At 43.8% G+C, this 12103-nt stretch overlaps 1 protein-coding gene across 1 annotated transcript in view; it reads right to left on the bottom strand.

Annotated features, from left to right (window-relative positions):
• LOC134360080 (hemicentin-1-like) overlaps positions 1–12103 on the bottom strand; it is a 425813-nt gene that overhangs the window by 170123 nt on the left and 243587 nt on the right. The window contains exons 47-49 of the mRNA XM_063074161.1: positions 10549–10662; positions 8662–8748; positions 1661–1852 (exon numbers count right to left, since the gene is read on the bottom strand). Of these exons, the coding sequence (XP_062930231.1) occupies positions 1661–1852; positions 8662–8748; positions 10549–10662 (393 nt within the window). The remainder of the gene's footprint in view (positions 1–1660; positions 1853–8661; positions 8749–10548; positions 10663–12103) is intronic.

The following is a 12103-nucleotide window of genomic DNA, read 5'->3' as shown; positions in this document are numbered from 1 at the left end:
AATGAAGGAAGAAGAGGAAGAAGGGGAAGGAATATGCAGGACACAAGGGAATGTGAGGGGAGCCACATCAGTGGTATAGGAAGATGAACATAGTTATCTAACAGGTTCAGTGATCTCAATTTTTTGAACCAGAAATTGAAAAATCAGCAAAGAAGGTCTGTTGTCAGGCTTTACTGAAGGACAGGTTCTAGAGGACAATGTTCAGGGTGTATCTTCACCCGATTATCACACTTACATAAGACCTTAGAGTGAACCTGAAATCTATGAATTCCTCCTTTGAGAGGAAACTATAAATCCAGATCAACTATCCAGTGAGCTCTTGTAAACCAGCATCAATAACAACGAACTCAGCAATGTCCAGCTGATCACCCAACGATCAGAGAATCAGCATGCAACATCAGTGATGAAAACAGAGACAAGGAGAAGCAGGGTCCAAGAGTCAAAGGCTGAACTAAAATATAAAAGGTTCTTGTGGATATTATTTTGAAAGTCTATACCAAGTTGTGTATTTGAATGAGCTCACGACCGTTCAAATATATGCAACACATCTGATTCAGCTGTTCACAAGAGAACAAACCAGATGCTTTTGATTAAGACACCTCTAGCTTTACCACTTGGGTTTGGCATTCAGTACATTGTTATGTGATTAACTACATGTTCCGAATCGAGCTCCCACTGGAAAGTAACCACATCATAAACTTAGAATAATCAAGGATAACATTGGCATAGAGACAGAGACAGAGACAGAGACAGAGACAGACACATAGACAGATAGAGAGAGAAAAGGGAAGAAGAGGAGAGAGGGGGAGAGAGGGGGGTAGAGGGGGGGAGAGAGAGGGAGAGAGGACGGAGAGAGGAGGGGGGAGAGGGGGGAGAGGGGGGGAGGGAGAGGGGGAGGGGGGAGAGGGAGGAGAGAGGGGCAGAGAGGGGGAGGAGAGAGGGGCAGAGAGGGGGGAGAGAGAGGGGCAGAGAGGGGGAGACAGAGGGGGAGAGAGAGGGGGAGAGAGAGGGAGGGGGTGGAGAGGGGAGGGGGGAGGGAGGGGGGAGGGAGGGGGGAGGGGAGGAGGGAGGGGGAGGGGAGAGGGGGGCAGAGAGGGGAGAGAGAGGGGTGGGAGAGGGGGAGGAGAGAGATATAGAGAGATAACGGGGCAGAGAAACAGAGAGAGGGAGGGAGTAGAGGGAGTGAGAAGAGAGAAAAAAGGAGAGAGAGGGAGGGAGAGAGTGAGGCAGAAAAATACAGACAGTATGATTGAGGCAGAGGGGAGACAGAGAGAGAGAGAGAGAAGAGATAGTCAGTGGCTGAGAGGGGGCAGAATAACAGAGATAGATAGAGCTGGAGACAGGGAGTATGGGAGACAAACATCAGAAGACAGTGAGGGAGGGCAGCGGACCCTCAGGAGGAGGAGAGGAAAGGAAAGGCAGAGATGTTATATGAGAGTACTGCAGACAGACGGGGGAGGGTAAGAAAGATATAGAGCGAGAAAATCCTGAGAGAAGGCATCAATCTTTACTCAACAGTAGCCCTGCTGCAAATCAATTGGGATGAAGGAAACTAAAGACAGAAAGGTGGGCTGATGTTCGGGGGGTGGGGGAAGGGAGTTCAGGTAACTGGCATTGCGCTGTACCCAGTCCATCACAGAAGTGTGACAAAACTGCTCACCAAAAACACTGAGATGGTAGTTTTTAGATTTGTCCCCAACAGAGTTAGTTGCTAGGCAGGCATACTGTCCCGTGTGTGACAGGCTGGCATCCAGGATTTCCAGCAGGGATCCATCTGAAGAAACGCGATAACCTGCGCTGGCGTTCAGGACATGGCCATTTTTCCACCAAGTAATGTGTGGTTTTGGATTGCCTAGGACGTAAAATAAACAGACATCAATATATCACAGGCTGCACCATATCTGCTTGTCAGATCAGCATTTTACACAACAGTGACATTAAATCGTGAACTGGAATGTGTTTACAGCATGAAGCACATTCAGAGCTCATTAAAACCATGTGGAGGAGATCGTGCTGTCTAGAGTATGTTACAAGCAGCACAATCCACAAGCTGGAGTCTATCACACAGACGTAGCTTGGTTGGAATAGCACAGCTGGTCTGTATACAGAGCTGCAGAGATGTTAGATAAATATGACAGGGAGAATCGCCTCATCTTCTGTTCTTCCCTCTTGGCCTCTTACCTCTTCTCATCTGCCTATCATGCTCCCCCGGGTCCCCTCCTCCTTTCCTTTTCCCAATGGTCCATTCTTCTCTCCTATCAGATTCCTTCCTCTCCAGCCCTTTATTGACAATAAACTGGACTGGTCAAAGAACACTGAGGCTGTCTACAAGAAGGGTCAGAGCCGTCTCTATTTCCTGAGGAGACTGAGGTCCTTTAACATCTGCCGGATGATGCTGAGGATGTTCTACAAGTCTGTGGTGGCCAGTGCTATCTTGTTTGCTGTTGTGTGCTGGGGTAGCAGGCTGAGGGTAGCAGACACCAACAGAATCAACAAACTCATTCGTAAGGCCAGTGATGTTGTGGGGATGGAACTGGACTCTCTGACGGTGGTGTCTGAAAAGAGGATGCTGTCCAAGTTGCATGCCATCTTGGACAATGTCTCCCATCCACTACATAATGTACTGGTTGGGCACAGGAGTACATTCAGCCAGAGACTCATTCCTCCGAGATGCAGCACAGAGCGTCATAGGAAGTCATTCCTGCCTGTGGCCATCAAACTTTACAACTCCTCCCTTGGAGGGTCAGACGCCCTGAGCCAATAGGATGGTCCTGGACTTATTTCCTGGCATAATTTACATATTACTATTTAACTATTTATGGTTTTATTACTATTTATTATTTATGGTGCAACTGTAACAAAAACCAATTTCTCCCGGGATCAATAAAGTATGACTATGACTATGACAATTCCTTCCTCTCCAGCCCTTTATCTTTCCTACCCACCAGGCTTCATCTATCACCTTCTAGCTGTCCTCCTTCTCCTCTCCCCACTATTTAATTCTGATGTCTTCCCCCTTCTTTTCCAGTCCTGATGAGGGGCCTCGGCCTGAAATGTCGACTGTTCACTCTTTTCCATAGTTGCTGCCTGGCCTGCCGAGTTCCTCCAGCGTTTTGTGTGTGTTGCTTTGGATTTCCAGCATTTGCACAGTCTCTCATGTTTATGATTTGCACCTCATAGTTATCTTGAAGACTACACCATACACTGCGTTTGGTCGACACTAAACTGATCCTCACTTGATCTATTAAAATATCAGGTACTGTGATGACAAAATGTACTTTTCCTTTCATCGCCGGTCTAACCAGTGGAACATCCTGAGCACATCAATCATCACACAGTATCCAGAAATAGTTCACAGTAAAGATATTAGGCTAATAGACTAGCACAGTAGTGTAGTGGTTAGTGTCTGGCTGTAAGATCGGGATTCAACGTTAGAGTCATGCTTTACTGCACCAACTGTAGGATCTGGGTTCAACTCCCCCCGCTGTCTGGAAGGACTTCCTTCCTTCTCCCTGTAACTGTGTGGGTTTCCTCCAGGTGCTCTGGTCTCCTCCCACATTCCAAACACACACGGTTAGGGTCACCAAGTGTGTGGGTGTGGGGCTTGCTTTGCTGTTGCTCGCCGTGCTCTGTGTTGTTCCGCCAGGCACGGTGGGCATGCAGTGTTGGAGCCAGAATATGACCTGTCCTCAGCACATTCATGGGCTGCATTGCTTGTTAACATAAACGACACATTTCACTGTATGTTTCGATGTACCTGTGATAAATACGTAAATCCAAATCTATATTGTATCTCATTGGGAGCTGGGAGCAGAAACTGAAACTCTCAGAGGCTGCAACAGATCAACTGAGTATATCGTGCTGGGACTGACACAGGGCACCCTGATAATGCTCTTCTGTAAACCTCAACTTTATTGTGACTTTCAAAAGCAGTGTTGAAGTTTACTGCCATTAAATGGAAGTAAGGTAATTTCTAGCAACACACATCAAAGTTGCTGGTGAACGCAGCAGGCCAGGCAGCATCTCTAGGAAGAGGTACAGTCGACGTTTCAGGCCGAGACCCTTCGTAAGAGATTTGGGAGCTCCCCCTCCCACTTTCAAATCTCTTACTAGCTCTTCCTTCAGTTAGTCCTGACGAAGGGTCTCGGCCCGAAACGTCGACTGTACCTCTTCCTAGAGATGCTGCCTGGCCTGCTGCGTTCACCAGCAACTTTGATGTGTGTTGCTTGAATTTCCAGCATCTGCAGAATTCCTCACGTTTAAGGTAATTTCTAGCCCAGAATGGTTTAGTCTGAGTGGTATGGTTCTGTTTTGTTGTGCTTAAATGTCTAAGAGACACTCAGCGACTGCAAAAGTAATCTGATCTTTGAATACCAATCAGTTCCTGGATAAGAACTAGCTCAGCTGCTCCCCTAAAGTTACTTTAATTAAGAATGAAGATACCTTGCATGCAACATGCAACATGGAACATGAGACATGAAATATGGAACAGAACCAGACAGACCATTTGATCCAAGATGCTGTGTTGATCTTGATGCCAATTTATAATGTGTCCTCTCTACCTCCGTATCATCCCTATCCCTCCATTCCTTTCATATTTATGATATTCAACACAGAATAATAGAACAGCACAGCAGAGTACAGACCCTTCAGCCCGGGATGTTGTATCAACCTTTTAGCCTCCAAAATCCATCGAATGCTTACCTCCCACATGGCCCTCCGTTTTTCTTTCATCCAACAAAATTCTCTGTACTTAAACAAGAGAAAGTCTGCAGATGCTGGAATTCCAAAGCAACACACACAATATGCGGGAGGAACTCAGCAGGTCAGGCAGCATCCATGGAAATTAATAGACAGTCAACATTTCGGGCTGAGACCATTCTTCAGGACTGCTCTTAATATATAACCATATAACCATATAACAATTACAGCACAGAAACAGGCCATCTCAGCCCTTCTAGTCCGTGCCGAACTCTTACTCTCACCTAGTCCCACCAACCTGCACTCAGCCCATAACCCTCCATTCCTTTCCTGTCCACATAGTTGTCCAGTTTAACTTTAAACGACAACATCGAACCTGCCTCAACCACTCCTGCTGGAAGCTCGTTCCACACAGCCATCATTCTCTGAGTAAAGAAGTTCCCCCTCATGCTACCCCTAAACTTTTGCCCTTTAACTCTCAACTCACGTCCTCTTGTTTGAATCTCCCCTACTCTCAATGGAAAAAGCCTATCCACGTCAACTTTATCTATCCCTCTCATAATCTTAAATACCTCTATCAAGTCCCCCCTCAACCTTCTACGTTCCAAAGAATAAAGATCCAACTTGTTCAACCTTTCTCTGTAACTTAGGTGATGAAACCCAGGTAACATTCTCGTAATCCTTCTCTGTACTCTCTCTATTTTGTTGACATCTTTCCTATAATTTGGTGACCAAAACTGTACACAATACTCCAAATTTGGCCTTACCAATGCCTTGTACAATTTTAACATTACATCCCAACTCCTATACTCAATGCTCTGATTTATAAAAGCCAGCATACCAAAAGCTTTCTTCACCCCCTATCCACATGAAATTCCACCTTCAGGGGACTATGCACCATTATCCCTAGATCCCTCTGTTCTACTGCATTTTTCAATGCCCTACCATTTACCATGTATGTCCTATTTTGATTAGTCCTACCAAAGTGTAGCACCTCAGATTTATCAGCATTAAACTCCATTTGCTATCTTTCAGCCCACTCTTCTAACTGGCCCAAATCTCTCTGCAAGCTTTGAAAACCTACTTCATTATCCACAACTCCACCTATCTTGGTATTATCTGCATACTTACTCATCCAATTTACCGCCACATCATCCAGATCATTAATGTATATGACAAATAACATTGGACCCAGTACAGATCCCTGAGGCACACCACTAGTCACTGGCCTCCAATCTGACAAGCAGTTTTCCAGCACCATTCTCTGGCATCTCCCATCCAGCCACTGCTGAATCCATTTTACTACTTCAATATTAATACCTAACGATTGAACCTTCCTAACCAACCTTCCGTGTGGGACCTGAATTATCTTGGTTCCTTGCCCCTTTATTATCATAGAACATAAAATAGCACAGCAACAGTTCAGGCCCTTGGGCCTACGATGTTGTGCCAACCTTATAACCTACTCTAAGATTAATCTAACATTTCCCTCTAGACACCCCTCCGGTTTTCATTCATCCATGTGCCTACCTAGGAGTTCTTAAATGTCTCAGTTATGAGTTTATCTAAGGTCTCCTAAACTCCACCAAATTGTCTGTTTCCACAACTATCCCTACTAACCCATTCCAGGCACCTACCCCACTCTGTATAAAAAAAACTTGCCCCTCACATCACATTTAAACTTCTCCCCTCTAACCTTTAAAAACATGTCCTCTGGTATTTTACATTTTTATCCTGTGAAGTTAAATTTTCCTTTGTGTCACTGGAATTATTTCAATTTCTCTCTCAGTTTCCTCCCTTACATAAATTTTATAGCTGAAAGAGCGAAGGGGTATTTGTCCAACAACCTGCTGTGGAAGTGAACGGTTGTGGTACGTACTGCGGTCTGCATGACTCCAAATAAAATTTAACTTTGGCAAGTTTTCCCATCTTTCCATTCCCAGCAGCACTGTTGAGATCACAATCTTAACCAGCAGGGACTTGTGGGCAAAGGTACCCGTTCCTTGTCACCTCGTTTACCAAAAATGCCCTGTAGCAATGCGTCAGCCTCAAAATAGTTGTGATTTACGGTGAGTAACAAAAATTTCTTAAGCCTTGGCAAGCTCTATTCAACAGTTAATTTTGGCATGCTTCCTACTTACAGTGAAGGGGAAGGTGCAATATAATTTATTATCAAGGTTCCTATATGTGTCCATATACAAGCCTGAGATATGTTTTCTTGTGGGCACACACAGTAATTCCAAGAAATTCAATAGAATCAGTGAAAACATGAGGAATTCTGCAGATGCTGGAAATTCAAGACCACACCCAATAGGACGGACAAGCAACTACTGTGCAAAGAACACCAAACTGTGCAAACCCAAAAGAAAAAAGTGATAAATAAATATCAAGAACATAAGATGAAGATTCCTTAAAAGTACATCCATAAGTTGTGGAAACAATTCAGCCATTGGGCAAGTGAAGTTGAGTGGTTAATCCCTTTGGTTCAGGAGCCTGATGGTTGAGGGATAACTTGGGTCCTGAGGCTCCTGGACCTTCTTCCTGATGACAGCAGCAAGAAGAGAGCATGGTCTGGCAAGTGGGGGTCCTTGTTGATGGATGCTGCTTTCCTGCGACAACGCTCTGGGTAGATGTGCTCGTGGTGGGGAGGACTTTACCCGTGACGGACTGGGCTGTGTCCACTACTTTCCGTAGGATCCTCTGTTCAAGGGCACCGGTGTTTCCGTACCAGGCCGTGATGCGACCAGTCAACGTGCTCTCCACCATACGTTCATAGAAGTTTGTTAAAGTTTTAGATGCCATACTGGATCTTCACAAACTTCTAAGGAAGAAGAGGCGCTGCTGTGCTTTCTTCATAATTGCACTTGCTTGTTGGGCCCAGGGCAGATCCTCTGAAATGATAACACCGAGGAACTTAAAGTTGCTGATCTTCTCGGTCTCTGATACCCCGATGAGGACTGGCTCATGGAGCTCTAGTTTCCTCCGGCTGAAGTCAACAATCAGCTCCTTGGTCTTGCTGACATTGAGCGAGACGTTGTTATTACTATTTTGTTTATTTTATTGACTCGATGGTGTTTCTTTGTATTTACTGTGAATGCCCACAAGAAAATGAATCTCAGGGTAGTATATGGTGATATTTATGTACGTTGACAATAAACTTACTTGAACAGACTTGGAGATCTTTTATTCAATATTTTCATTTAATGTAATATATACCCTTCTTGTTTTTTTTACTGTTTTTAATGGAGGTCGGGATTGAGGACGTGATTTTAAGTTTAACTCTGTTTGGTTTCAAGTTAGCCCATTGCTTTGCTTTGCTTTTAGTTAGTTGCATGGTGGGTTTTTTTTGGGGGTTTTTTTTCTTTTTCTCTATTGATATATATATAAAATTAGTATACTATTATGTTACCTTGGTATGTTATGTTTAAATTACATTGTTTGAAGTTTTTTTTGTATTAATATCTTCTGTAATTTTATTATATTCTAACAATGTATTAGTGTCTATATGGCTTACCTTTTTGTATACTTATTTAATAAAAAGATTTAAAAAGAAAGACAATAAACTTATTATGTACATCATAGGAAGTCACCCTTTTTCCTGTGGGGATGCGACAGATCCCATTCCCTACTTCTGGAATATGGATGCCAGTTAAAATCAGAAAAGTTGGGCTCCTAGGATGGGCAACTGGCTTCCTGGCAGAAGTGTGTGCTGGGTAATTGCTACTAGTCAGGGCAAATTGAGAGAGCAGGCCTTATTGGCCACCATCCAGCTAACCCCGAGACTGACCCCAAAATGGTTCCATAATAGATCAGCACTCAGACATGGTCAGTAACCTTGTTTGTGAGGGAGAGCCGGGTTACAGAGCACGTCCTTGGCCTTAGAAGTGTAAAGGGGGCAAGCGTTCAGAAGTACTGAGCTAATGTCTTTACTCCAACTGGAAAGCTCTGGCTCAGACTCACCTGTGCTCAGGCAGGTCAGGTTGGCGTTCTCCCCTTCTTTGATATGAATCTTCTTCACCAGGTCTTCACTTAGAATGCTGGGAGGACCTGCACAAAAGGGCACATTTTGCTCTGTCACAGCAGACTTTTCAGGCCTCCTAATGTGCTCAACCCATCACCACTATCAGCTGTCCTCTCTGACACAGTTCAACCAAACTCCCCTGACTTGTCCCTTCCTTTACAGAACACCCCTGCTTTGTGTTTGATCATCTCTTCTAACTCCTCAGTTGCTCCAATCCTCTTCCTTGATCAGCCTGGAACGTCTGCTATACCAAGTTCAACTGATATCTCACATACTTATGTACTTTGATCCTTTCATACATCAACACTGTCAATAGAACGATCAGGCTCTCTGACTCAAAAGACGTCATTAGGAAATAAAGCAATAGACATTGAATATTGTCAATTGTAATGCCTTCTTGAGGGCTCCCATCATCAGAGACCCCCACCACCCAGGTCATGCTCTCTTCTCACTGCTGCCATCAGGAAGGAGGTACAGGAATCTTAGGATTCACATTACTAGGCTTAGAAACAGTTACTACCCATTAACTATCAAGCTCTTGAAACAGAGGGGTTAACTTCACTCACCCCATCAGTAAGCACGTGGAGCCCAACCCAGTCTGAGGGGGTTATAGTACTTAGTCTGTTGGTAATCTGCAGAAGGCCACTCAGCCCTTCAAATCTGTTCAGTCATTTAGTAAGATTGAGCATGATCTGAACTTTAACTCTATCCATCTAACAGGACTATCTGTTCAATTATTTGCTTGTTAAACTTCTACTGTTGACACTCCTGACATACAGCAAATAAGACAATTCTGAGAGCGGAGGGGAAGTGAAGGCAAGTGGAAAGATTTAGCAACAGTCTGAGTGGGAGGATGAACATTACCAGGACAGAAGACCATGATGTTGAATTTTGGGATGTGTGTTGCAGCAGTCTGACAACTTCCTCTGGAGAATATGAACACAAGAGGTTCTGCAGTTGCTGGAAATCCAGAGCAACACACACAAAATGCTGGAGAAACTCAAGAAGGTCAGGCAGCATCTATGAAAATGGACAAAGAGCTGACGTTTTGGGCTGAGACCTTTTATCAGGGCTGGAAAGGAAGGGGAGAGATGCCAGAATAAAAAAGTCGGGAATGGAGGGAGGACAAGCTTGAAGGTGATTGGTGAAGCCAGATGGTCGGGGATGGTGAAGGGTTGGAGAAGAAAGAATCTGATGGGAGAGGAGAGTAAACCATGGGAGAAAAGGGAAGAAGGAGAGGCACCTGAGGAAAGAACAGAAATAATTAACAAGAGTTTGCCTCTTTATCAAATGCAAATTGGTGTTATCTGGGTCAACTTTTGATATCTTCAGAAAGGAAGGAACTTTATAATGAAAAAAATAGTGAAATCAAGAGAAAACCAGGTTCTATTTCTGTGCATTTTACAGGGGTATCATGAGTTCATATACCACAATCCCAAACTACATCTCAAACTTTTCCTTTCCTTTCATTTTTTCCTCTTTCTGTCACAGTTCAAAAGCTGTTCTATAATTCTAACGTTTCTTGCTGTAGTGAAAGATCATCAGTGATAAAGCTAAATTTGCTGTTTTATGTTGGGACTCCATAGCTAAACCACCTGTTAATGGTTCTAATGATAGCTCATCAGCCTTAAACAGTAACTATTTCCATCTCCAAAGACTTTGCTGTTTAATTACAGAATTTTCTTTTCTTTTCATTTGGATTTACAGCACCTACAATAATTTTGTTTTGCTTCACAAAAATATTACTCATTTCAGAGTTCACATAAAATACCTAGAAATGAAGAAAGATAAATTATTGAATAAAATCCTCTATAGTTCTGCCTTACTCAGTACATCAAGGTGAAAACTCTTCTTGGCTTCCCCTGCGGTGTTATTGACCACACAGCCATAGTGGCCAGCATCTCCCTCAAGCACACGGGTCAGTTTGAGGGTCTGTCCACCTTGGAAAGAGGGAGGAAGGATCATAAATAACTAAAGCAGAAAACCAAACCTATAGTTAACAACTTCTGTGCAAACTTGAACTTAACAAGAGGAGCCAGAGGGGAAAAGATTCATTGTGGAAACTTAATTGAGTAACACCTGCAAATTTTTTAGAAACTGGAGCATTGCCTGAAGGATGTAACTATAGGTAACAAGTAAGCTGATGATGAAAACCTAACACCGACAATGCATTGTCTAACAGTTCATGAAGGGGCAGGATAGCCTTTGCCCCAGATTTGACGGTAGAATTTTCCCTCAGTTCCCAGACTTGAGCAGGGTACACCGATGGCCAGTCATTTCAGTACCACAAAGCTGAAGGGGAGAGCTTCTGATCCCTACTCCACAGCATAGAAGCACCTGATTGGCCAATTTCAGGTGGTAGACAGCGAGGATGGCTCACTCTCCTCCCTGTTGGCAGGACCAAGTTGAACTAGTGGCGCTGCAGATCTCTGCCGCACTGAATTCAGCATTTCCAGATGATCCGGGGAGGAGTTGATGGCTGACACATTGTTCTCCGCTGGAAGCCCACCCGTCTCACAACTACAGTGTTACTCAGCTACTGTCTGTGTGGAATTTACAAGGACAAGTGCTGTCTGGCAGTCTCTTAGTGTCTCTCCCTCTGACAACTTTGATTTTCTCCCACGTGCCAAACACATGCTGGCTATTAAGTTAATTGGCTCCCCAAAATCATATATCAGCATAGGTGAAGGATTAGGTTCAGGAAAATAAGTGGGGGAATGGGAATGATGTGATTGCATAGATTTAGTGGGCTGAATAGTGGCTTCTTATGACATAAGGAAATATGGGAAAAAGAAGGTGAGAATCCATACCTTTGGAATAAAACAGGAGAAACCAGACCAGAAGATTGTCTGAGCTCTGCATTCACTCATTTTCATTTGCAGGCTCACAAATGTTTAATTGCAGAGAAGCAGAGCTCACTCTGTAACATTAATTAATATCTAACCACCCCTTACTTTTCAGATTCCAGCCACTTTTAATTCTGAATATTTGGCAGACATCAAAAGGTTGATTTATTTCTCCTTACGTGTACAGTAACAGAAAAAATATTACCAAATGAGAGGCTTAGCTAATGTGAGATTTATTCCAATGTCAGGTACTACCAGGTGTTAGCCTCAGGCTGAGGAGCAAATTAAACCAATAGATGTTGAGCAGCCAGAGACTCGTCATCAGCATTGTTGACATGTGGCATAAAAACTACATGTTCCTGTGTACACGCGTGTGTGCGTGTGCGTGCACATGTCTGTGTGTGTGTGTGCCTGTGCGCTTGTATGTATTTATGTATAGACACTGATGTGTTCGCAAGTGTATGTCTGCAAGTGCACGAACATTAAGACATTTTTTCGTATGTGTGTCTCTGTCTGTCTGTCTCTTTGAGTGTGT

The sequence above is a fragment of the Mobula hypostoma genome, chromosome 21 (assembly GCF_963921235.1).
Source record: "Mobula hypostoma chromosome 21, sMobHyp1.1, whole genome shotgun sequence".
NCBI lineage: Eukaryota > Metazoa > Chordata > Chondrichthyes > Myliobatiformes > Myliobatidae > Mobula > Mobula hypostoma.
Note: the sequence above shows the minus strand (reverse complement) of the source record. Positions and strands in the feature narration are given on the sequence as shown.